The following is a 26,502-nucleotide window of genomic DNA, read 5'->3' on the forward strand; positions in this document are numbered from 1 at the left end:
CGCTGGACTGTGACGGGGGCTGCTTGGCTCCTCTGCAAATCAGGCCTCTTTGAGGTGTCTAAACATGGGTTTGGGAGGCTGCCTTTGCAAATGTTATCCCACATCTTTAAACACTGCCCCCCTCACACACACACACCTCTCAATTCAAGAAAACCTTACAGGCAGGCTCTTCCCTTTTCTTCACCCACTGAAGTCATTGTCCTGTTTGCACAGCCTAAAGTTAAGCCCAGGAGTAAGGCCTTGCAGGATCTGGGCCTGGCAGCTGGGTTACCAACACTATTATAGATTAGTGAGTCTGAAATTCTGCCTTATACAGTTCCCCACCTGTGGAGCAAGGCTGCTGCTCCAAGAAGCATGCCTTGCTCCACAGATAAGACCCGAAGCACAAATGGACCAGGAATTTTTACAAATCCAATTTGCTTCCCCCTGCTCATGCTCACGTCATTCAAGACCCACTTAAAACTCTGACCCTTCGGAGTGGAATCTCACTAATACCCTAAACTACCCCTGTCTCTGTTTGTCCTAGTATGTTTTTCCTTCCAAGTGTCTCTGGCCTATGGTTCCAGTTCTGCAGTCAGATCCAGATACACACATTCTGACACCCATGCAAAGTCCATAGACTTCATTGAAGCCACTGGTACGGATCCAATTACAGCATTGGGGCCTTAGATTGTAATAAATAGGGGCTGTCTTTATGTATGTTTTATACAGATTATCAGCACAAAGCAATAATAATGATCATTAATAAACAAGTAAGATTTAATGCGCCTGTTTTCTCAATGCCTGTTTTCTCAATGCACTTTCAGTCAACCTGGTCATTAAACACAGATCAGTTCCTTTTACTTTTTGTTTCCAGTTTCAAGTGGTGAGTTTCACTCGAGGGCTTTCATGCACTAACATGCCCTTGAAATATTTAGCTTGCAAACACTTTTGTTCATTTGATTTCTGGTAAAATTTATTTTTTTAATAGAAACATCTGTAATAGTTGTAAGTTTTGCACAACTTTAATGAATCCTCACTTTGGGGCCAGATTTAACCCAAAAGTCTGTGCTCCTGCTGACCTCAAAGGGAGTTGAGAGCACTCACAGCCTCACAGGATTGGGCCCAAGTTTTCCAAACAGTATAAAGTATAAGCCAGACCTTCCCTAGAGACAGCGCATACCACAGTCTGTTTGCAAACACACAAGTGCTGCCTAGTATCACTCTCCCTCACCTGATCCTGACTGATCCCCTTGGAATAGGGCACATGCCAGGAGGGCGGAGGGGCTGGAATGGATGAACTCTAATGGAACTCAGCAGGAAAACCTGCAAACAACCAGACCCAGGGAACAGTAACTCATGACCAGCTGCACCTGCAAGGGCAAACCTCCTGGCATCACCACGTGAAGCAAGAGCAGTGTTTGTTTCAGAAACAGCTGACTTGACAGTTCCAGGACCCCTCTAATGACACCCATGCTGAGACCAGATGAAAGACCATGGCCACTAGAATGGCTCAGCATTGTCAATTCGAACCCTGCTCCATACAGGGGTGGACATGGGGTGGCCTGTGGGTTGAATCCCATTCCCCGGGTTCTGGAATGTAGCCTGCAGCTGACCTGGTCTTTAATACACAAAGCATGGCCCTTGAAACTTTACATGCAGTGCTCCATCTTGATGCATAAGGAAGGGTTGTTTGGATCAAGGTAGCACATTGCATGCCAGGACATGCAGTCTCCAGGGGTCACACAATTTTATACAAATTAAAGTTGATCCCTTGGGCTTCTGGAAGTTGCTAATGCGTGGCTCCCAGCTAGGCAAAGTTTGGGCATGCCCAATATAAGATGAGCTGGCTTCAGTCTCATGGGACAGAAAGTTTGTTTGTAGGAATCTTTCCAAGCCAGTTGGAAGAGGCGGCTGCTGGGACTTCTGTAAGGTTTCAGTAATAGCCTTTTCCTCTGTTGCTGTCATGACCTGACCTTGTCTTGATGCATCCAGGCAGGGAAGAGGAAAGGAGGTATTTAACCACAGTGTCCCTGATTTTTCTCTGTTAAAACAAGATAACATCCATCTACTTTTGCCATGGAAAAAATTTAGCAGCAGATCTACACCACCTAGTGGTGATGGAAACCATTGAATGTGAAATCCTTAGGAAAGGACTTTGTGCGCTGTAGCATTCAGCCTAATATACCAGGTTTCTTTGGAAATCAGGGGCTTACAGCCATCCATTTCTGAACCTGGCATATAGGGAGGCTGGGAGTGGGAAGATGGAAGCATCAGGCCTGTTATGGTCATGAGACAGACTGATGTCAATTCAGGGGAGTTCCTGTCAACACCCAGCGTGGCATCGTTTATCTGCCTCGGAGGCATTTTTAGTGGGTCCATCACCATTGTGTCTTGGCACATGCTTCACAAATTTAAAAGCATTAATGAAGTCAGGAAGAGCTGAGAACCCCAGGGGCCAGACAGGTTGCTGGTGTGAACTAGCCCAAATCTACAGAAGCCAATGAAGTTGTACCAGTTTACGTCAACAGGGAATTTAGCCCCAGATCCAATTCACTCAAGATGCACTGATCAGAGTGATAGAGGGCATGTGAATCAGGCAGGCATGTGTTTTGTACGCGTGGTGGTGTCTGCATCCTGGAGTTGGTGAGTGTCCCCTAGGTAATTGGGCCGTGTAAGGGTTGGTCCACACTAGATTAGATGGACCCAGTTACAGCTCTCAGGGGTGTGAAAAATTCACACCCCTGAGTGACATATTAAGGCGACCTAAGTCCCCCTGTAGACAGTGCTAGGTCAACAGAAAAAATCTTCCCTCCCATTGGCATAGGTAATGTCTATACTAGCTGTGCCACTATAGCATTCAAGTGTAGACAAGCCTTGAGGCTGGTCTGTGCACTGGCATCTGTGTAAGTGGATTTGGCCCCCGGCTTGTTTGTGGATGTTGGACATGTGAGATCCCCCGGACCACCAACGTCAGTGTGTGTGACCGGGCTGGAGCGGGGAGCATTTATATCGCCTCGCTTGGCTGATGAGGAGTGGGATAAATTTAGCCTTTGTCTTTCCAGGGAAGCAACACTGATGAATGGACAAGATGGATATCAGCTTTCCTTGCGGCAAACATATGCTGTTAAAAATAGTGCCAAGGACACCAGGAGCAGGCGCTGATGTAGCAAAACAGGCCTGGGAAGGTGAGAGCTCAGCATCACATTGACCTGCCAGCTAGGGATGAACTTAAGTAGCCCCTCGGCTGGTAGGGGTGCCTGCCAGCAGAGGAAGAAGAGCTCAGCAATATCTGATGCTCAAGTAAGATTCTGTTCAGCAACCCTCCTCACAGCACACATGCACCCCATGCTAGCAAGCCAGTGCCCCCATCTCTCACACAAACACTTCTATAATCCCCTCCCCGTGGCTGGAAACCCTGACCCTATTTCCCCACCCCGATGCACAAACACTCCTATAATGCCTTCCCCCCTTGGCCCGAACTTCCCACCCCACAACCTGCCGAGCCCAGCGCTAAATAAAAACACCCGCACTTCCCTTTGTAGGAGATTGAAGAGCAGATCAGACAAGCTGTCGGAGCTCCACTCCCATTGATTCCAGCTGGAGAGAGAGGACATTTAGTTAGCCACATGCAGAAGTTTCAGGATGAATACTGACATTTCTCCTAAAATATTCCATGGAGATTTTCAGAGGCCTAAAGAACGTAAGTTCTCTGCCCTGCGCTCTGCAGGACATCAGACCAGATTATCAGAATGATCTCTTCTGACCTGAAAAATCTCTGGGGGAAAACCTGGCCCCCATTGAATCAATGGAAAAACTCATTGACTTCAACTGGGCCAGGATTTCACCCTAGGAATCCAGGAAATAGCACTGACCCAGATGAACCGCACCAAGCAGCATCTGCATGGGAATTGGTATTGGACCCAGTATTTAACAAGGAGCATAACGTAATCACAGGGGCCAGGCTCTGTACCCCTCTAGCCCACCTTCCCCTTTTGGGGCTTCTCCTGCCCCTATTCATCTTGATGGACAAATTGGAGCACCACTGATGAAGACCCCACAATTGATTTACACTCGATGGGGTGAGGAATCCTCACTTGCCAAAGCCTCTCTGCACCAGGCCAGGGTAAATGGGGTGACCTCTCCTGCCATCCTCTGGGCAGAGCGTCTTCATTAACCCCATTCGATTTGGTCCACATACCATGTGCCAGAATTTTATGTCCCCACACTGACCTTTACCTGCTACTGGGTCCCATGTCTGGACTAGAGCCATGGCCCAGAACCCAGCTGCGACAAGGGAAGCTGACATTTTCCGAGGGAGAACACCAAACCAGACATGCTGCCCAGATGCAAGCATCCCACTTCTCAGGGCAGGGAGAGATCTCTTTTCTCTCTGTGCTATTACAGCAGTGTGGGCCAAGGGCAGTCGCGCAAGATTAATTTCAGCAGGGAGGGAAGAACTGTCCCTTAAAGTCATAGACCTGATTCAGCAAGGTACCTGAGCACATGAGCAGTCCCATTGACTTCCGTCGGGTTACAGTTGGGGTGACAATGGGAGCACTCATGCTTAGCCAGGTTCATGTTTCCTGAGTTTGCACCAGAAGCGTCGAGTGCCTGGTGCAGGAAAGTGTTGAGTTTAAGATGAATATTCTCCAACCTCCCATAAAATGCCATGCACTGGGTTTGGGCAAGGAGCACAGAGGTTAGAAAACCCCAGGTGGGCTGCATACCCCTTGAACTTAGCACTCAGTCCCCTACCCCAGTGAGTCCGAGCAATCAGGCACCTTCTTCATGTGGCCTCCGGTTCCGCACCAAAACCAGGGAATAATTAGTCCCTAGGCAAAGGCTGCATGGAATGTGTATGCATACATTGCCATGGAGATGCCATGTGGAAGTCTCTTCAGGTTCTGCAACACCTTCCTGAAACGCTGTGAAATCACAAGCACTGTGTTAGCCCCTGGTGCTAGTCAGGACTGACACCCCCAGTGACCATCAATACATCCCGCGTCTCGTCTGCCCTATCTGTGACCTTGGCTTTCAGCAGAGTGCATGAGGCCAGGCTCTTTTCCCACCTCCCCAGCCATCTCTCCCGTACCATTCTGCACTCATTTCATGCTGGGTATTCCATTTAGGGCCTGATTTTCGGAGGCAGTGAGCACCCACACCTGGTTGTCCCAAGCTGGGAACCCAAAAACGACTCATCTCCCCACTGCACTGATGTTTGTCTCTAAACCATGCTGCTGTTTCCTTTGTAACATCTGCCTGTTCGTCTCCATTCCCATTGCCAATAAATTGACCATTTCTATGCAGCTCTGCAAAGACATCTACAGACACTATGATGTCTGCCACTGAGCTGCCCCTCCCCCCACATGGCTCAGACAGTGGGTGATTCCCACCCACTGAGCCCCCCCCATGTCTCCACACCTGTGCCAGGTGATTCCCACCTACTGAGCCCCCCCATCCCTCAGGTCTCTCTATGCCGGAGCCGGGCGATTCCTACCCAATGAGCCCCCTGTCTCCCCGCAGATTTGCACACAGAAAGGCAGAGCCTCACCCATGTTGACATGGCACGGCACACACAGGGGGAGAATTAGACAAGTGCCAAGAAACACACACACACACAGACGCGCCCTGGCATCACAACTCATGCCCAGCGCGCAGGATGGCAGAGGCTCACGGATCCACCTTTGCGCTGGGACCCCACCCAAGCAGGGACTCACGGGCGAGACACACACAAAAGCAAAGTCACAAGGAGATACAACAGAAACTGAAGCAGAAAGTCACGTGCCCACCCTCTCTCTCTCTTTCTCACCTCCCCCCAGCAAAGCAGATTACACATGCCCTAGCCACACACCATCACACCACCCCAGCTGAGCTGCACAGCCACACGTGTGTGCTGCCACACACACATCCTGAAGCTCTGCTGGATTAAGAGTCAGCGAGCGTGCGACTTGCTAAACGGAGCCCAGAATAGAGCAAACTGAAGGATTGCAGGTTGCTTTTTATAGCAACGTATCAATCCTGGGAGACAGAGGTTCTACGGAGTGCGGCTCCTCGTAGACACAATTAGAGCAGCTTGCTGGCGCGGTGCTTGCGTCAAGGGCAGGCGCGCGTTCCCTAGAGGCATCCTCATGTCTGCGGCCTTGGCACCATTCTTGAAGTCCCAGCCCCGAGCAGTCTCGGTGTGAAGGGGAGAGCCGAGCCCTGCATCTCTGAGTGCGCTGGGCTTTTCAGCCAGTCACGCCTCTAGTTTGGGCTGGCTGGTGAATGAAAGGGCATCCCACCCTGCCAGGCTTCGGTGCAGGGCCTTGTGCGGAGCGGTGGGGCCAGGGCGACACCTCTTCATAGGTCTCTTAGCCAAGCATCTGAAATGCCTGTAACAGGTGCAAACCAGCTTGTCTAGTTCAACTCCAAATGGCCGAGCCAACCAGCTGCTGCCCCCAGGGAGACAGGCAGTGAATGGCTAGGGCTAGAGGGGGGCTCAGCCACCTCCAATCTACCTACCAGCCCCCTGGCCAGCAGCCGAAGCCAGCAGCCCCATGCTGTGGCTACACTTAGGGGGGTCTCCGGTTAGTGCTGCCCGAGTGGTTCAAGGCGTGGCGCCAGTGCCTGAGATCCAGACAGAGCAATGCTCAGGCACATCAGAAATAGAACCGAGCATGTGAGGCAGGAGTGGGGAGGGGCAGGGGACATGTGGGGGGCCCACAGCAGGGTCCAAGCACCCTCTGTATGAGTCTCCCCACTCCGTTTCCCCAGCCAAGAAGAAGCCAGGAACGGAGGGGCCAGCACCAGGGGAGGTGGAGAGCACGAGCTGCAGCGGCGCTGTGTGGGCCCTGGGGGTGGCACCTAGGCAGCCCCCAGCTGGACACAGAGCAGGAGGCTGGCTCCCTAGAGGAGGAGAAGGCAGCGGTGGAGGCCATAATGCAGCAGGAGGGGGAGCCCAGGGGGCAGAGCCCCCACTGAGGTTCACAGCTTGTGCCCAGGCGGGTGCTGGTCTCCTGCGCTTCGCCCTGGTGGCCTGGCCTCCGAACAGGGCCCCCTCCTGCAGGACATCTCCCACTTCCTGCAGCAGTGCCTGTCCTGCTGCTTTTTTGGGGGGAGGGCTGCCTGCATGCCTGGCAGGAGGGGTGAGGGATGGTGGTGGCTGCCCTGCTGGACATGGGCATGTTGTCCAGCTACATCTCTGTGCCTCCCAATTTCCTTCTGCTGGCTGCAGGGGGCAGGATCCCCCTGGGATACAGATATGTCTCCCATCTCCCCGCCTGGCCTGGGGGCCATTTGCATCCCTCCATGAAATTGCAGCTTTTGGTCCCCTCTGGGACCCCGCACTCTGGAGCCACTGTGTGCTGGCTCCAGCATCGGTGTTCCTTAGGTGCGCGTGCCCGATCCCCAGCTGTTAAGGTATTCAGCATCCCCTGCCTATGCTAGGAGATCTGTGGGCACTTGGCTGGCATTGCAAGCTGAGGCCCAGCTCCCGGGGTGGGGGTGTGGGGGGTGTGGCTTCCCTTGGCCCATCCCCAGCTTGACTAGGCTACAAATGCAACCCTGCTAGGGAACCAGCTCAACGAAGTTCCAGTCTGGAGCAGGGATGCAGTCTCAGGCCAGATCCAGAACCAGCCTGGAGTCTTGCTCCGAGACACGGATATGTTCTGGATTGTGCTACAGATGGAGCCAGGTTAGCCCACGGTGAGGGCAGGGTCCCTGACAGGGCTGCATTTGTAGAGTGGGCAGATCCCTGGCGGAGACCCTGTCTGTACTGCTGTCCCAACCAACGCTCTCACCCGACCTCCACTCGCCTGTGGCCACGCAGGGCTCTAAGAGCGGAGCAGAGGGTGTGGCTGGGGCCTGCCAGAGGTTGTGACCCCTGGAACACACCCAGCCAGCGCACTCTGGGACAAATGTGGTGCTGCTCTGGCAGGATTTACTCCTGTCCGTTGGCCTGCCTTTGAGCTGGTGTTTTCTGTCTGGATACACTGCTCTACAGCCAAAATGCTTCTGAAATAAATGTAGTCAAACTTTACTAATTCTGGGTCACTGAGAATGAAAATTATGCTTAAAATTGTTGATTGGCTCTAGTTTTCAAGATATGCTAATGGGTCAGTATATACGACCCTTGACTTGGGAATGGCGGAGGATAAGTGAGTTATAAAGGGAAGCAATCTCAATTTATACCAGAAATGACTAAAATACATCTTTGACTGGATCTATGAATAAATCTATGACTGGGTTTGGACAATACTTGCTTTTTAGGCAAAACAATTAATGATGCAATCTGAAGCTGGTATTGCGTCATACATGATATGAATTGCATCATGTTATTCCTAGAAGTCATGGATGATGCAATCAGGGCCGGCTCTGGTTTTTTTGCCTCCTGCCATCCCCGGCAGGGAGCGCTGCTGGCAGGGTGCCAAGCCCGGCCGCGGCCCCACTCTCTCCGACCGGCCGGAGTGCAGGGGAGGGCGGCGAGCCCGGCTGCGGCCCCACTCTCCCCGACCGGCCAGAGTGCCGGGGGAGGGCGGCGAGCCCGGCTGCGGCTCCACTGTTCCCGGGGGCCGGAGCGCCGGGGGGAGGGTGGCGAGCCCGGCCGCGGCCCCGCTCTCCCCGGGTGAGCACCACCCTGCTCCAGGTGCCGCCCCAAGCACATGCTTGGAGGGCTGGTGCCTGGAGCCAGCCCTGGATGCAATCATAACGAAGCTTACATTACTCTGCTGAACAAATTGCCCTATATCAGCTCTAGAAATCATACAGTGTCGTACTCTCTTATTTGTCAGTGTTTGATTTTGCAAAGGGACACATTTCTGTTTAGCCAAAGTGAGCAGAGATGCCTCGTACTTGTGTGAACAGTGCAGATAACTTCTGCTATGTTTGTGGTGAAGTGACTTTTGCATCACAAAAGTGCAGTATAACCACTATGGTTAAGAAAGCCGATCACCTTTATTTTGGCTGCAAAATTGGAGATCAGGGCAAGAGGTGGGCCCCATACATATGCTGCAACACTTGTGCAACAAATCTTCGCCTGTGGTTGAACAGGAAAAGGAAATCTATGCCTTTTGCAGTGCCAATGATTTGGAGAGAGCCAACAGATCATACCAGCAATTGTTACTTCTGCATGGTGCCTCCAGTTGGGAAAGGTGTGTCAAAGAAGAAAAAGTGGACTGTGCATTATCCAAACATTCCATCAGCTATAAGCCCAGTACCCCACGGAGAAGGACTGCCGGTTCCTGATGCACCAGAATCATTCTCACTTGAGTCAGGCAAGGAAGAGGAAGAGGATGAAACTTCTGGTCCTGAACCATCAATGTCACAGGACCCACATTTTCTCCCATCCTCCTCCTCTGAACCACACCTCATAACACAAGGTGAACTGAATGACCTTGTCAGGGATTTGGAACTACCCAAGAGTAAGGCAGAGCTGTTGGGCTCCAGACTACAGCAGTGGAATCTCCTGGCAGGTGATGTTAGGGTTTCCATGTTCCGTGACCGTCAAAAGGATCTTCTCCCATTCTTCTTCATGGAAGGTGATCTTGTAGCCTGCAACAACATCGATGGTGTGATGGCAGCCCTCAACATCGTTCACGATCCAGATGAGTGGAGACTGTTCATTGATTCATTGAAGACGAGTCTTAAAGCTGTTTTACTGCATAATGGCAATGTTTTGCCATCAATTCCAGTTGGTCATGCAGTCCATATGAAGGAAACCTATGACAACATGAAACAGCTTTTGAGGTGCATAAACTATGACCAACATCAGTGGCAGCTTTGTGGCGATTTGAAGGTTGTTGCTCTCTTGCTTGGTCTGCAGACTGGATACACTAAGTACTGCTGTTTTCTCTGCGAATGGGATAGTCGTGCAAGAGATTCCCACTACATCAGGAAAGATTGGCCACTCCGACAGTCACTGGGGCCTGGGAGGAAAAGTGTTCAGCATCCACCACTTGTTGAATCAAGGAAGATTTTGTTAACACCCTTACACATCAAGCTGGGTCTGATGAAGAACTTTGTCAAGGCCATTGATAAAACACAAGCAGCTTTCAAGTACCTCCGTGGAAAATTTCCAGGTTAAGTGAAGCTAAGATAAAGGAAGGTGTGTCTTTGTTGGTCCTCAGATTCGTGAACTTCTTCGAGATGATGCATTTGACCATGCACTGCGTGGCAAGGAAAAGACGGCATGGAAAGCCTTCCAGTTAGTGGCAATACATTTTCTCGGAAACAACAAGGCAGACAACTACAGGTTGTTGGTGGAAAACCTCCTCAAGGCATACAAAAGCCTTGGTTGCAACATGTCACTAAAGATACATTTTTTGCACTCTCATCTAGATTTTTTTCCATCGAACTGCGGAGCAGTGAGTGACGAGCACGGTGAGCGATTTCACCAGGACATTGCAACAATGGAGAAACGCTATCAGGGCAAACGGAGCCCATCAATGCTTGCAGACTATTGCTGGACAGTGACAAGAGATGCTCCATTTAATGAATACAAGAGACAAGCCAAGAAGCGCCGAGTAGACACTGAATAGGACTAAACTATGTATATAATAGTTTTTTGCCTTTTGTTTCATAATAAATTTGATTTATATAACCCTTTTGCTGATTTTTAAAGTGTTACATAAACAGGACAGGTGAACTATTATCATGTAAAGCAACCATAAACACATGAAAAGACCTAGGTTTACAATTTATGATTAAAACTCTACTATCTACACAATATACATAGACATAAAATGTAAAAACTTAAATATCTTAGAAACAGTAGCCAATCAGATGTTTTAATTGTCATATTTGAATTCAGCACATCAAAATACATAATAAATAGCACATTTTATCTCTGAAGCAGACGACTTCTCAAAAATTGTAGACCAGTGATATCTGTGCACATGCCACTCACACGGTGTAGAAGAGGAACTCACCATGGGCGTGCACCCTGCTGGCTGAGCATGGCATAGCAGGGTTTTTTCCACGGGCACCAACAGCTGCTCCAACCCTGCAGTCGTCCATTGCTTCTTGCGACTCAGCCAGCGAGTCCCACCTCTCTGGAAGTAAACTGAGTCCAGCTCAACAGCAGCCTCCTGGCTTCTTGCTGGGCCTTCAGCCTCACCTCAGACTTTATTGGCCTTCCAGCCCTTGTCACCGGGGGCCTTCATGCCACCATCCCCTGGGAGCCAACAGGGAACCCAGGACCCTATAGCAAGCAGCTAAGCTCTGTCTATTCAGCCCCACTGCTTCCTCCCTGGGCTACCTCCTAGCTCAGCCTGTCTCTAGGCCTCCCTCCCAGCCCCTTCCAATGCTCACTCCTCCAAGGATGTCCGAAGGAGGGTGGATTAGTCACAGGGGACAAAGCCTACGCCAGGCCCACCTGCCCCAAGGAGGCTCTGGCATCCAGCAGTCTCAGGCTTGCCCTGGCCTCCCTCCAGGAGATCTACCCCTTTCCCCAGTCAGCTCCCACTGAGCTGGGCTTTTCCTCTTTTAACTCCTCCCTCCAGACTTGGCACCGCTCACAGGTGTAACGGGGCGCAGCTAATTGAGCCCATAGGCTCTCCCAAACCCCTTCCTGGCCAGAGAGGGACTGCAGACCCCATCACACTAGGGGGCTGTCTGGGGTGGGTCGGAGGTACAAGATGGCCAGCAGGCAGCTTCCCCTTCAGAAGCCTTAAGGGAAGTGCTGGAATGGTTAGTTCTGAAGCCTCTGGCTGGGTCACCTGTGGAGCCCGAAGCCCCATCGGCCCTGCAGGGTGACACGCAGGTGGTAGCAGAGGCTCCTGCTCTCAGAGGGTTGCCTGAGCCCTGAGGGGTGCATTCCCAGCCCGGCGAGGAGCAGGGGGCCTGATGCCCGAGGAGTGTGTTCCCAGGCCAGAGAGGGGCAGGGGGCCTGACACCTGAGGGGTGCGTTCCCAGGCCGGAGAGGGGCAGGGGGTCTGACGCTGGAGGGGTGCATTCCCAGGCCGGAGAGGGGCAGGGGGCCTGATGCCCGAGGAGTGTGTTCCCAGGCCAGAGAGGGGCAGGGGGCCTGACACCTGAGGGGTGCGTTACCAGGCCGGAGAGGGGCAGGGGGTCTGACGCTGGAGGGGTGCATTCCCAGGCCGGAGAGGGGCAGGGGGCCTGACGCTGGAGGGGTGCATTCCCAGTCCAGAGAGGGGCAGGGGGCCTGATGCCAGAGGGGTGCGTTCCCAGCCCAGAGGGGGCAGAGGGCCTGATGCCAGAGGGGTGCATTCCCAGGCTGGAGAGGGGCAAGGGGCCTGATGCCGGAATGGTGCGTGCCCAGGCCGGAGAGGGGCAGGGGGCCTGATGCCCGAGGGGTGTGTTTGTAACCCACACACCTTCTGGGTGTGGTGTTCTGTCCCATCTAGTGGCACCAAGACCACTTAGAGAGCGAGCAATTAATGAGTCTGCTTACAGCCTTTAGCTCATGCACCAAGCTCCAGAGACCCCAGGTTCGATCCCGTCTGCTGACAACCGGGGTTTGTCAGCGTTACACGTTCCCAGCCCGGAGATGGGCAGGGGCCGGAGCCCAGAGAGGGCCCTGTAACTCTGACAGACTGGGGGCATTTGGGGCACCTGCATTTCTTCCCTTTGGGAGCCTGTGACCAGGAATCCGGTGCTTTCTGCAAACAGCAGATTGTCTAACAGCAGGGACAAAGAACTAGAGGGAGAAGGATTTTAGAACAACGAGTGTACGTGCACGTGTCTGACCTAGAGTTCTACTGTAACTGTCCCCAGCTGGAGCTAGGCAGCCCAGCTTCTCCAGCCAGCCCTCCCCCTGGCTCCTGTGTCTGCAGGGCTTTTCCATCTGCCTCCCCTCCCCCTACACTGTCCCGAGAGCAGCTTTTAAATCCTGCCAGGTTCTTTGTTAGTCTCAGCAGGCTTTGTCCTGCCTGGTCAAACCAGTTTTGTAGGGCTCAGCAGATGATCGAGCAAGAGTCCCCAGAATTAAGTGCTGGCAGCACTGTCCCCATACCACTGCTTGAGCCACCTCCATCCTGCCCAACAGGTCCCCTAGGGAGAGGCACTGACTTACAGAAAACACCAGGCCAACATACAGTGGTAACGGATTATCACCAAGCAGCTCTCTGTTCCCCACTCTGGTCTTCCCTTTCCAGGGTACAGGGCCTGTGTGGGACCCTCTGCCTAGAGAGGGGTTTCACCCCTTGTGCTGCTGAGAGACCCTGAGTACACAGCCCTAGAGAGGGAATCTCAGCATTTATCCCCAGGACAGGCCCAGCGCAGGCAGGGCAAACTTCCCCACATGGCCCTAGGGGAGCCTCTCTGCAAAGCCAGCCAGCCCACGGGTGAGCTGTGATTGGTCAGTGTGGACACTTCTGCATTAGGGGCTGGGCTGCCACCTCCTGGTACATAACACAACACACACACTTCCTATAGACCAGCCGGCAGGTCACACTGACCCATGTTGGATCTGATCTGGTGTTCACAATGAAAGTGCCCCCCATTCCATCTTCCATGCTGTACCACCACAACTCCCAGAACAGGCAGGGCTGGAACAGGCTGGGATTATAAATCAGACACTTGCAGGGTCAAGCCAGGACATATCCCCAAGTTTTACCACTAGATGGCAGCTCAAGAACAATTACTTGTACAGTACTGTATTACTAGAAGCCACCCATAAATCAGGACCCCGCTGTGCTAGGCGCTGTACATACAGTAGAGAGACTCACTGCTCCAAATCTCTTACCAGCTAAATCCAAATGAGGGGCTGGCCAAACTGAAGCTGACAGAATTCTGCAACGTATCCGTGGAGTACATGTAGCATTGCATTCTGGTACTTGTAGTCTTCACAGGCTGCACCTTCATTATACCTTCGCTGCACTTCACACATCCTTAAACAACACCCTCTATTTTATGTGAACTAGGTGTGAACTTGGGAAGCTGCCAACGCACACGGTGTACTCAGCATTCCCTTCCTCTCACGCTGCAATGGAGAGATCTTTAAGACACTCCAGCCCCCACCCATTACTGGCTCCTCCTTCCTTTGATCTGTACCTCTTTGCACTCTGCCACCTGCCGCCCTTCCAGTGCATTGGCAGCACTTTGCCTTGCTTCCCACACATTGATAAAGAGCTGGATTCTGGAAAGCCTGCCTGGGGCTTTTATTACTGGTATTTGTATCTATTGGCTAGAGCAGGGCTTCTCAAACGTCATTGTACCAAAACCCCCTTCTGACAACAAAAATGACTATGGGGGGGGGGGGGGGGGGACAGAAGCCTGAGCCCGTCTAAACCCTGCTGCCCGGGGAGCCTGAGCCCCACCACTCTGGGCAGGAGGGGCCAAAGCTGAAGCCCAAGGCCTTCAACCCCAGGCAGTGGGGCTGTAACCTGAGCTCTGCCACCCAGGACTGACCCTAGTCCATTAAAACGGGGTACCAACCCACAGTGTGAGAACTGCTGGGCTAGAGCAAGGACTGCTGAACTCTGTTCCCAACTTTGCCACTAGCTCCCACCTTGAGCTTGGGCAGGTCATGTCATTCATCCATGCCTCAGTTTCCCCATCTGGTGAATGGGAATTATGCTTCATGAGGGTCTGAAAGTAAAGTGCGTTGAGTTCCATGGATGACTGCATAGAAATGGAAAGCCAGATCGGTTAGTCCAGTAAAAGCTGCCTACCATTTCAAGGGCACCGTTAGGGAGCCCTGTCCCTGCCAGAGACACCTACCGGATCTACGCCCTGCTGGACTCTCCCAATCGGACCTCTGGGGAACTCCCATCCCCGTCATACACAGTATCTCTCCATGAGCAAGCCATGTGCTCTGGGGACCTGACAGTATCTGCCATGATCTGGGATTTGGAGCCTCTTCCTGGCCCATTGCTGCAGCTCCCAGTCCCAGCTGTTGCTGGAGAAGTCCCACTCCTTACTACTCCCACGGGCTTGCTCTGACCCCAAGATGTTCTGCTTCGCTTCCCCACACACAAGGGCTGGCTGGGGGCAGGTTACTCCTTGGGACTAGACTACCCTGAGCAGGCATCGCCCCACACTGGAGTCCAGGTCACGGGGTAATTCAAGGCAGAGCCCCAGCATCTCTCCTAATGGGAGAGCCAATGGATGAGCGACATCTCCCCCGAAGAAGTAAATGCAGGGTCCTCGCCAATTCTGGCCACTGAATTCCAACATTGGGGGAACTCATAGTCATAGAGTGTAAGGCCAGAAGGTACTCCCAGATCATCCCATGTGACCTCCTGTCTATCACAGGCCACCAACACACACCCACTAAACCCAGCAACCGATGGGAAATGAGGGGAACTTGTGACAGCAGCGGTGGGGAAGGGGTCTACAGTTTGTCAGCAAGACCTGATGTCCCTGTTTTCCTGAATCAGTCTCCTGTGGGAACAAACACTGAAATCCCTGTGTGCTGGGACTCATCTCTATAGATAATTTACAGTTCAGACATCACTAAACCTACCACTCTGCTCAGCCAGACTGAAATGGGAGATTGCCCATTAGTTGTGACGGCATTAGAGGAACAGGAAGTTTCAGTCTTAGAGCCATTGTTCTGGACACACTAAGAAGGTAACAGTTATTATAAATTGGCAGTAGCGCCTAGAGGCCTCAGCCAAGAGCAGGATATCTTTGTGCTAAGCACTCTGTGTACACATAGTGAAAGACAAACCCTGCCCAAAAGACCTTAAAATGGGAATAAATGAGACAAACAGAGGGTGGGAGAAATCTGGTATTACCCCATTTTACAGCTGGTGAATTGAGGCACCGAGAGGTTAAATGACTTGCCCAATGTCTCCCAGGAGGTCTGTAGCAGAGCCAGGCATTGAACTCAGCCCACTCGAGTACCGTAAGCACAACTTCCTCTTTAAAGTGCTGTGGGCATACAGGGATTCCATAACAGCTTGGGCTGAAACACGTGCTCAGACAAAAAACAAACCAAGACATTAAAACTGTCAGTCTGTGCTAGTGAACTTTATTTACAGTGTGCACCTGACCCCAGAAGCAAGCAACACACACATGTGATGTGCACGGTCAGGGCCGTAACCAGGGCAGGCCGAGTGGGGCAGCTGCCCAGGGTGCAAAGCCACAGGGGTGGAAAAATGGGTTGGAAAAATGACCAACAAAATGATAGGGAGCACAAGTAGGCTTGCTTGTCCCAGGCCTAGTTACGGCTCCATACATGGTAAGTACCCAACTGAGACTGTGCCCTTCCTGCGCGCTGCCTGGGACCGCTGGCTTACTCCAAAGCTCGGGATTGTGCTAGCACCTTGTGAATGCTGCAGCCAGGGAAGGGTTTTCCATCCATGGGTTTGCAGTCTTCATGATCTCACTCCACTTGGCTTGGACAGATATAAAATCAAATGCACTGAAGTTGCTTTTGCCTTAATACCGCCTGACTTGCTGTGCAACACACTAGAGTCCAGGTTTCATACCATGCCCCCATCCACCCCAAAGCAGATCGGACTAAATCAGTTTAATCACTAGAGGCGGGCTACTCTTTCCTGGGGAAACTTCTGTAACCCTTTCCCCATCATGTTGACTCAGTTTTTCTTGGAAGGGCTGATACCAGCCAAAGGAGAAACCATGGATTGAGACTTCCCCAGCCTCTCTCCAGGTCACAACCCAATGGTGATCCTGCAAAGGGTACAATACATTGGCCTTGTGTTCTTTTACTGCTTCTTTATGATGGAGAAAGACGGTCTGAAGGGGTTTGTCATTGAAAAAAAATTCTGCTTGTTTTTCACAATTCAATTCAAATCCTGCCTAGCTTGGAAAGATTTGATGGTGACAGAACCTGTGAAATGATGAGATCGCAAAAGCCAAGAAAGTGAAAGCTGAGTACCTGAGAGGGTGAGACGAAGGAATGTTTAATTAGACTGTTTGGGGGATTTTGGAGGGTGGTGGTTGTCAGGCATATTTAATGCCAATGACAAATTAACATTCTGAAGAAAGGCTGTCTTTGTTAAAGATCAACACACCCAGCCCTTCGCTTCTGCTGTGAGAGCTCACAATATATATCCCTGAGACACCCCCCCCCCCCCGGTCCCCGCCCCTCAGCAAAACCAGGAAGACCAGACATGACAGTCCTGAGATTTCTAAAGTACAAAACAAGCAGGAAAACTCACTCTCTCACTCACCCTTTTTGCAATCATAAAACAGCAAAAAAAAAAAAAAAAAGAGCAAAAGTTCCATTTAAAAAAATTCCTTCGCAAGTCATCTTTAAGCTTCTGTCCTGGGGAATGAGGACAGATCGCTCAGGTTTCAGGAAGACTATAAAACTGGAGCATGAAGCTACCCTTAGAGACAGTGCACTGCTTTGGCAGGGGACACTCACACTGCATGCATGCTGATGCACTTTTTGCTTACTGAAAAGGAATAGGAAGAAACACGTGTGTGTATTCACACATAGCTGTGCATGGACATGTGCACATACACACGCACAGAGCTTAAAGCCAGGCCCAGTGCCAGCTCCCCTGATTTGACTGCAAGCCTTGCAATGTTATGTATACACATGTACAGGTACCGTTTGCACGAATTTCATTTCATTTTTGCCTTCCAGTTTAGCCCTGTTCTAAATGGCGGCCATCTCCGATCACTGTCAGCAGGACTGAAGCCACAGGCTGCCCTCAGCGAGATGGCTCCATGTCCCTTTGACACTGCAGGTGAACAAGGGCCTTCAGTTCCCCCAGCAGGAACGGCCACCACCTCCCATTGCTCCCAGTGGGGAAGAAGCCAAGCTGCCCGCAGGAGTGAGGGTGGCCATGTGACGGGTCAGGCTGGAGAATGTGGAGACCCGGGAGTGGGGCTGCCAAAGGGGACAGGGAGGGTATGGTGCGGCGCCCGACTGAGGGGCTGTGCGTGTGGCTCAGGCGAATGTGGGGAAGTAGAGGGGAGCATGAATGAGGAAGCTGCCTGTCAGGTAGGGAGGAGGATAGAATGGCAGCTCCCACGCCCCAGGGAATGGGAGGGGAAGTGGAGGCCCGGCTGAGCAGTGAGGGTGTCTTTTTGGGTCATGTGTTGCAGGTTGGATTTTGACCCTAATGGGGCCGGTGAGGGGGGAGCTTTCCTGGAAAGTAGATGAACACTAGCCCGACTGATCATAAAATAGCCCCACACAGTTGGGGCTGGCCATGCCAACGTCACCCCTCTGCAGTCAGCCATTCCTACCTGCCACGCCCTACTTGCTGCAGACCCCGGCATGCTCCCCTCCCTGAGCCCGGTACCCAGCCCTCTAAGCACACACACCACTGTTTGCATAGCCCCAGCCCTTGAACTTTCATTTCCTGGAGGGAGGGTGGGAGCCCTGGGTGCTGTTTACCTGTCTTCAGACCAGAGTTTGTGGCAGAGGAAAGTTTCTCCGAGTCGCAGCAGGCGGCTGCATCACAACACACTAACTAGCCCGGACTCGGTAACCCAGCCTCAGCCCCAGTCTCCTGATGCTTCTTTGGGCTTCCAGGATTCCAGGGACCAATCCAGCACATGCTGAAATCAGTGCAAAGACTCCCATTGACTTCAGTGGGCTTTGGATTGGGATCCCCTCATTCCTGATCTCCCCTCCCTTCTATGGCTCACTCACAGGTTGCTGTACACACGGGCAACAGGCAGCATGTTCTGTCCGTGTCCCTCCCTTCCCGTCCCATCCCCTACAGACATGTCCTGCAAGGAATGCCCTGATTCCCTGCACCAGCACATGGGCCCCAGCAGTAGCCACCTGCAGCTCCTGGAGCAGCAGCCAAATCAAATACACACAGAATCCCCTGGTGCACGGACATGCCAATAAGACAAGGATGTGGGAGAAGAAATGCAAAACAGCCGAGGCCAAAGCAGCTCCCCCCTGAGCGACGGGCGGCCCCGGTCCCTTCCCACCACTTCAGTGCCGATGACGCCCGCTGCAGGCCCGTACCCCCCCGGGTGCAGCTGATCGCGCTCCGTTAGGCTGTCCTGGTCACGAAGACCATCCTGGAGGAGTACACCAGGTCAACGATGTAGGCGATGAGGTTGAAGAAGGTGAGGAAGGTCACGCCCAGAAGTCTGTTCCATGGGCAACTACTGTCACATGAACTGGGTCTGGGGTTCCCTCTGAAGTTGAAGACGGGCCAGATGATGGCAGCCGTCAGGTACAGGAGCACAGCCAAGGCGTTGTAACCCACCAGGACTTTCTCCAAAGGGAAGGGTATGTAGGTGAGACATCGGCCAATGGTGAGGATGATGATGAGCAGTGTGACAATGAAGCAGATGCTGTAGACGGCTATGCACCATTGCTGGCCGGGTTCAATGTTATATGTCTTGGGGTCACTCACCAAGGAGAAGATAAGACAAGCCACATAGGCTTCAAATACCTTCAAGAGGCCAGGGACAGTGGCGAGGAAGCTGCTGATATCTCCAGGCCTGGCTCGCGTCAGTCCAACCTCGATGGCATAAGCAATGAAGCAGATGCAGGACATGGCTGTAGCTGCTGCCTGATAAGCACATTTTCCGACAGAGCAAGTGCCGGTGAGGAAGGTGGAAGGATACATGATGGAGGAGGTGAAGATCATGAGCGCTGCCAGCATGGCGAAGGCACTGGTGAAGTCATCCCAGGACAGTGGCAGCTTCTCAGAAAAGCTAAACAGCTCCAGCACCACGATCAGAACAGACACCACGAAGCAGAAGCACCAGGTGAACATGCACCAGGCCCCATAGGTTCCTTGGAAGTAGGAGGAATCAGCCACCAGACTGAAGGCCGTGCAGGACAGGAAGATCTCAAATAACCGGACAATCCCCACAGGGGTGATCAAGGAGCGGAAATTCACCTCGACGACTGGCATGATGCCCTTGGCACGAGAGAACCTCAGCAACCTGTGCCAACAGCAGCAGCCTCTGCCTCTCAAACTGCAGAGCCAGGTGGAAAGGCAAGGAATTCAGGCACCCTCGCCCACAAAGCTTAGTCCACGCTGGCATGCACTGGGCGTGAAGGGCTGGAGCGGGTCCGGAAGGCTGTATTGTTAGAACAGAGTGCGCGGTGCCAATCTTGGGTACAGCCTACCTGCCTGGCTCGCAGCACCGCCCAGGTGGAACACCAGGGACAGCAGATACAATTGGAGTTTGCTCTTATCTGGGCAAAGGGGGTGGGCCCCTGGTCCAGGTTGATGGAGCTAGGAGGAAACTTAATAAAATGGCTGATTATCCTACACTCTGCCTGAGCCCAGCCTGGAGTGAGCAGGAGGGTCCCCCCCACAGCACTGCTCCCCAGCTCTCTGCCTTGCACAGGCCCCACCCGTCCTCCAGCTCCGCACAGTGGATGGTGAAGGGCTTCTTTGGCATCGAGGGGGCTGGCTGCCTGGCCCACTCCTGGAGCTGAATTCCAGGAGGTGCCCCTGTGCTCGCTCAGCCTCTCTGCTCAGGGCAGGGCAGCAGCAGAGTAGATCATTAACAGAGGAGCTGGTTAAAGAGCAACTCATGGTACACTGCAGCTGGTTGGTTCCTGGGAACTCTCTGTAACTAGATCACCTGCCCCCTCCACTCACACCGCCATGCTCTAAAGCGTCTGTCCACACAGACTCACTCCTCACTGAGCCTGCTACCCCCCTCCCCCGGCCCCATGGGAGCCTTCGCACCTGGGCAAGGTGTGTGTGTGTGTGCAGGGGCGGGCTACAGGGCTGATTCTGATTTCACCCACGCTGGTATAAATGAGGAGGCACTGCAATGAAATCAACAGGGCTACACCACTGCAAAGCTAGGGCGACTATCAGTGGTGCAAAGTGCCATAAGCTCACAACGGCTGCTCACCTGAGTGCTTTCCCCTGCCGCCAATTCCCCTGAGCTGGGCTAGCAGCCGGCAGCCCATGTACTTACCTTCTCTCTGTAAGCAAAGTGGGGGTGCATGCTGGGAGGTTCCTACCTGCGCTGAAGGGAGATGGCGACAGGGTGAGACTGCGTTAAAGCCTGTGGCCCTCAGAGAATGGGAGGTGCCATCCAGGAATGTGAAGACAGCTGGTGTTCTTTGCAGCTGGATGTGCTTGAGGCTAGAGTTGCTGCCAAGCCAGGGCCTGAGTCTGCAGCTGGCTCCATGCAGGTGCCAGGGGTTGTGGGTGCAGGAATGGGGCCCTGGGGTGCATGTGGCAGGAGGCTGGTTGATGCAGTAGCTGTTCCAGGTGAGACTGAGGAGGTTCAGGTGGAGGAGTGGCCCTAGAGGATTCAGCTGTGGAACGATCCAGGCTGAGCTGGTGCTGACTGGCCCACATTTATCACCCTTGGGAGATCTCCTGGGCTCTCTTCCTCCTGCACTTTCATTGTAGGGCTAGGCCTAGGGCTGCTGGGGTATTGCACATCAGGAACTATTAACCCCTTCCCCCGCCCCCCACCACTTGTAATCCCATTTAGTAAGAACTAGCAGGATGGGGCCTATTGCCTCCTCTACTGAACAGAGGCTGTGAGTTGGGCGAGGACCCCATTAATCCTTCAGCAGCAGCTTTGGCAGGTGAGGTGAAAGGAAACCTGGCCCGAGCTGAGCTGGGGACGGCTTTTTGCATACCTTAGTGCCTCCTGCGCCTCACGCTCTTTTGGACTCTGGCCTGAGAACCTGTGGGGGGAACCAGCCTTTGCTGCAGGAGGCTACCCTTTGGCGCACTCTGTCTGTAGGTTTGGTTTGCTCAGTGCTACTTGATGAACTTTGTTCCTCCCAGCACAGCAGGTTCCCCCTGGCTGCTCCCTGCGTCCCAATGGAGAAGGGACTAGGAGACAGCTCATGCGATTGAAGCACAGGCCTGGGTGCAGGACTCCTGGGTTCCACCTGCCTGCCCGCCACCCCAGCCACATCCTGGGAGTTCCCAGCTGGTGCATTATAGCATTGCTGGGCTCCATCAAACACCTGTTGCGTTCCCACCCCAGAGGTGGCTGCATTTCACTGCCGGATGAAGAGATTAGGTGGTGTTTGCACATGCCTTGCTGTGGGTAGTGCTACAGAATGTGCGAGGTTATTGTGTTTGGGTCCCTGAGGGGTGGGGGGTGGTAAAGGAGGCAGAGGAGGAGAGTAGCATGCTCCAGGCACTGGCAGTTGCATGTAAAATGCCCATCGATCCTGGGGACTCAGCGCTTGGGTGACCAGTTTGGGCACATGGAGCCTGATTTCGAGAGGGGGGCTGTGTGGCTGTGGCTCGCCTTGCTATCAAGCTGCAGGTAAGGTACTCAGCCCCACTGAAAATCAGACACGGGGGGTCACAGGTCGGCTTCCCTAAATCAGTGGCTGTAGCATTCCTGGGTGGGAGCTCTCTCTGGCTAGGGGAGATGGAGACAGCTAGTGAGCAGAGGGGCCCACTGGCTCATAGCACCTCTCCTTACCCCCAGAGCTAGGGCAGACATACCAGCTCCCCCTCCTCATCAGGGGCCTTGATAAGCAGTGCTGGTCCCCAGCTGGCACACTGCTGGGAATGAGGAGCAGGCCAGGTGGGGGCGCCGGGCCAGACTCCTTCTCAGCGTTTGCGAATGATTAATGGGGCCTACCAGAGCCCGTGGAGGCAGGACAGTGCGGTAATTGGAGAGAAGAAGCCGGTGCTACACCCAGAGCTGGGAATGTGGAGGAATCCAGCTCTGTAAAGGGCCTCACTGCTCTGGATGAAGGGAATGGCAGGATCTAGGCCTGGCTTGTCCCTGTCCCACCTCCCGCTTGCTAGTGGATTCAGCCCCTGGGAAGGGGTAGCCCTATTTTCCAGATAGAGAACCCAGGTCCAAGGGGACGAAGAAGCCCCTTGTTAAGGTCACCCAGCTGGGCTGAGGCCAAGCCAGGGACTGTCGCTTGGTGCCAGACTGAGCTGGGGTTTTCCTCTCCCCAGTGAGCAAACAAGCTGTGCAGGGCAGACTTCGCACTGGTCTGTGCATTAACTGGCTTATCAGCATTGCAGGCCAGCCCCACGCTAGGACCCAGCCCAGAGCAGGGATCCCAGGCTGTCTTCACCTGAGAATGGTGGTACAGGGTCTTACGCCCTCTCTCCTGGGGATCTCCTCTAGCCCTGGGGCAGTCCCTTGCCATACAGGGCTACGGCCCCTGTTGGAAGCCCAGCCTGTTCCCCACAGCAGGCTGCACAGTGGCTGGGGCAGGAGATCCCCTAGCATGCTCCCAGTGACCCTGTGCTGCCCTTGTACTCAGGGGGAGCGGCAGGGACTGGGCTGGTGGGAGCTGGTGTTTTTATGCCCTGACAACTAGTCTGCATTATTTTATAGTCTTTAGCAACCAGTGATCGGCAGTGAAATGGGCCTGTAGCATGAGCAAAGAGGAGCGTTGGCAAAGGAGTGGTGGGACCACTTGGGGAGTTCACAGCACAGGGCATGGCAACCTCACGCCCCTGCAGCACCATTCAGCCCCAACTCCTGGCCAGCCCTAAATGGGCAGGGGGGTTGGGGTTGGGGGCAGGCTCTGCAGAGCCCCATGGGAGCATATTAAGAGCTGCCAGGCAATGCAGGGAGCTGCCCTCCATCCCACCCCTGGACAAACAGGTCCTGCATGGAGCTCTGCATTGCCGGCTTGCATGTACCAGGCCAGCTGTACAGTACCCACCACAAGGGCTCTGCTCTCAGCTGGGGACTCTAGGGCAATTATCCCAGAGCCAATGCTTTCGACCTACTGCCCTTACTAGCCTCTAGCCCCCAATTACAGGTGCATTGGCCCCTGCTGGCAGGGGGCAGGGAGCAGAGCCTTGCAGCCCGAGGGGCCAGCCTGCAAGGATTGGGTTTGGAGCGGGTCTGCTCACTCCTCCTGTCCAGGGGGTCGGGGCGGCGGCAGCTGTGTGTCCTGCTCCTGCCAGCTGCCACCAACTCGCTGCGCCGGTACCCTGCAGAGTGAGTGTGCGGAGGAGCTTGCAGCACGCACAGTGCGGCCGGGGGCAGCTGGCAGGAGGGGGGCATGCAGCAGCCTGCTGCGCTGACCCCATAGGCAAGGCGGCTGGGGACGGTTCATGGGCACGGGGTGGGGGGAGCCCCCATTGGGCTGAGCCCCAAGGACGAGGGGGCAGAGGCGGTGCTGTGAGAGGGTCAGGGCCGGGTGTGAAAAGGACTCGACTCACTCTTGGGCTGGTTGGAGTCAGCTGTGCCCCAGCAGACCTCCAGGAGGGTGGGGCTAGGGAGCAGGTGGGGACTGGCTCAGGGGAGCTGGCTGGAGGGCCCTGTGGAGACGGCAGCTGGCAGGTTGGGGACTGGCCCAGGGGAGCTGGCTGGAGGGCCCTGTGGAGAAGGCGACTGGGAGGATGGGGACTGGCCCAGGGGAGCTGGCTGGAGGGCCCTGTGGAGAAGGCGGCCTGGCAGGTTGGGGACTGGCTCAGGGGAGCTGGCTGGAGGGCCCTGTGGAGAAGGCGACTGGGAGGATGGGGACTGGCTCAGGGGAGCTGGCTGGAGGGCCCTGTGGAGAAGGCGACTGGGAGGATGGGGACTGGCTCAGGGGAGCTGGCTGGAGGGCCCTGTGGAGAAGGCGACTGGGAGGATGGGCCGCTCCGGGCTGGCCAGGGCACAGCCCCAGCTGACTGCTGCTGATTCCTCCATCCCTGCGAGGCTGGCTGCAGCCTTCCCTGTTGGGCTCGAGGCTCAGTCTCCAGGCACTTGGCTTCTGGGGAGCTTAGTGTGGGCTGATGCCCCAGGCAGAGCACAGCTGGGTTTGGGGGGGAGGGGACTCCCTGCTAGAAGGAGCCTCAGAGCCCCACTGCTCATTCCCTGTCAGTGACAATGGCTCAGGGCCCCCAGGCCTTTTTAGTCTCTAGCCCCCATCTGGGGGAGGCCAAGGCTCCCGGCGGGGAAGGGGCTCCAAATGGGGATGGGTCAGGTGTAGATGCACCAGGTGGCTGCAGGAAGGGGACACTGGCTGAAGCGCTGTACATGGGGCCCGGCTGGGAGCAGCTCTGCACCGCCCCCTTCCCTCTGAGGGGATGAACAGGCACCAGGCGAAGGCTGCAGGGGGATCTTTAATGTGTGACCAGATCCTCCAGTGAGAGAACGAGCCCCAGCCCCAGCTGTACAGAGGACAGTATCTAGCCAAGCACCGCCCTGCGGGCTGGGGGGATAGCCCCGTGACACCCCTCACTCCTCCCGCTGCCTGGCTCTCAGCCCCAGCCCTGGCCCTCCCACCAATGCCTCTCCCCTGGCTGGGGCAGCCTGCATCCGTCTCCCTGCCCCCCTGGCTTTTCCCAGCCCAGGTGTGGTTTGGACACACACTGCCTCCATCCCCCTCTGCTATCCCCCAAACCTTAGCACTGCCCATCCCACCTTTTCCCTAACCCTATGGGCAGCTACAGGCTCTAGCCCTCTGTAGGATGGGTCAGAACCTTTAGAGGAATTCCACTGTGCTGTCCCCTAAGGACATGGGAGAGGCTGACTGGGTACCTCCACCTCCCAGAGCTTCACTCATCCCCCAGCAGGAAGGGCTGGCTCTAGCCCCAGCCCCAGGGCCCCCTCTGCCCCACAGCACGCAGGGCGGTGTTCTACTCCAGTCCCCCCTCGTGGGAGATACAGGCGCTGGGCCTCCAGAAGGAGCTGGAGGCTCAGGGCAGCAGCCCAGGTGGGCAAGATCAGGAGGTGAGGCTGTTTTCAGCAGCTCAGGCCTGAGGCTGCCCCCGTCCCGGGGGCAATGGCATGAAGTGGGAAAGGCCTGTGCCTCCACACCTTCCCGTGGGTGCTGCTCGGGTCTCGGGGGGTCAGGCCCACTGGCTCCAGTCTGTGCCTCCGTGGTAGGGCAGGGCTCTCTCCAGAACTGGGGTGTGCTTGTCGGAGAGCAGCGGTGCAGGGGGTGCGTGTGCCAGGAACCTATGAGCTCCATGCAAAGTCGCCAAGGGGGACGGGCATGGAGGAAGCAGGAGGAATGGATGGTGAGCAGTGGGGGCCCTCGAGGCAGTGCCTGGCACAGCTCCCCAAGAGTCTTTCCTTGCTTAAGGCTGTTGCACGGCAGGAAGGTTTTGGTGCATTGGCAGAGACGGCGCCTGGCCCAGCACTAGGGCACTTGGGCAGGGCAATGAGAACGGAGGAACTCTGTCCAGGGGGTGGGGATCTCAGCTCCTCCCCCCTCAGCCAGTCTGTGGGCGCTGTCTGGGAGGAGGACGCCCTGCTCTCCCTGCTCAGAGGTCACTCTCCACCTCGTCCTTCCCCAGCAGCCCATTGACAGGGCTCAGCGCCAGCCGGTTGCTCTCGTTGAGCCGCTGCACGCGGTAGCTCTCGTAATGCACGTTGTGGGTGATGTCCTTGAGATCCTGCAGGTGGGACCTGGGGTGGGCGGAGAGCGAGAGGCAGGGGGTAAAGGGGCAGGAAGAACAGCTCCAGCCAGGCCCTGGGCCCTGCAGCCAGAGGTCCCCAAATAGGCTAAGCGTGTGCTGTAAAAGCCATCCCACTATGAGGTGCAGAGCCTTGCTGCCATCACCCTCCCTCCAGAAGCACCACCCCCTCTGCCAGTCCCCCAAGGGCTGCCCTCACTGTCCCATGGCTTCCCCTTCAGGACCCCAGCCAATCCCGCACTCCCCGCTGAGTGACCCAACTCCTACGGCTTTCCCTGGGAGTGGAGGGTGCTGAGCCCTGCACAGGGATGGGCTCCAAGCGGGGGCCAGGCCCTCCCCAACCCCACCCTGTGTG

General features: G+C 54.7%; 2 protein-coding genes and 1 long non-coding RNA gene across 7 annotated transcripts in view; all 3 read right to left on the reverse strand.

Annotated features, from left to right (window-relative positions):
* Nucleotides 1-3,491: 3,491 nt before the first annotated feature.
* On the reverse strand, nucleotides 3,492-24,211 carry LOC128844932 (uncharacterized). 2 transcript variants are annotated; one of them, XR_008446554.1, is made up of 3 exons: nucleotides 20,804-24,211; nucleotides 4,738-4,907; nucleotides 3,492-3,579 (listed from the first exon to the last, which is right to left on the reverse strand). It is a non-coding gene; the product is annotated as an uncharacterized LOC128844932 (long non-coding RNA). The 2 variants fall into 2 exon arrangements; XR_008446555.1 differs by having other exon boundaries at nucleotides 3,499-3,579; nucleotides 4,764-4,907.
* Nucleotides 16,984-20,246, reverse strand: LOC128844931 (myeloid-associated differentiation marker-like). The gene has a single exon (XM_054043085.1). The coding sequence runs from the start codon at nucleotides 19,728-19,730 to the stop codon at nucleotides 18,855-18,857; it is 876 nt and encodes a 291-aa protein (XP_053899060.1). The 5' UTR covers nucleotides 19,731-20,246; the 3' UTR covers nucleotides 16,984-18,854.
* Nucleotides 24,212-24,830: 619 nt separating the features above from the next.
* Nucleotides 24,831-26,502, reverse strand: part of SEPTIN12 (septin 12) — a 67,274-nt gene continuing 65,602 nt past the window's right edge. For all 4 annotated transcript variants that reach the window (XM_054042848.1, XM_054042846.1, XM_054042849.1 and 1 more), the window contains one exon: nucleotides 24,831-26,139. In XM_054042848.1, coding sequence (XP_053898823.1) covers nucleotides 26,045-26,139 — 95 coding nt within the window. In that variant the 3' untranslated portion in view covers nucleotides 24,831-26,044. The remainder of the gene's footprint in view (nucleotides 26,140-26,502) is intronic.

The sequence above is a fragment of the Malaclemys terrapin genome, chromosome 10, assembly GCF_027887155.1.
Source record: "Malaclemys terrapin pileata isolate rMalTer1 chromosome 10, rMalTer1.hap1, whole genome shotgun sequence".
In the NCBI taxonomy this organism is placed as follows: Eukaryota; Metazoa; Chordata; order Testudines; family Emydidae; genus Malaclemys; species Malaclemys terrapin.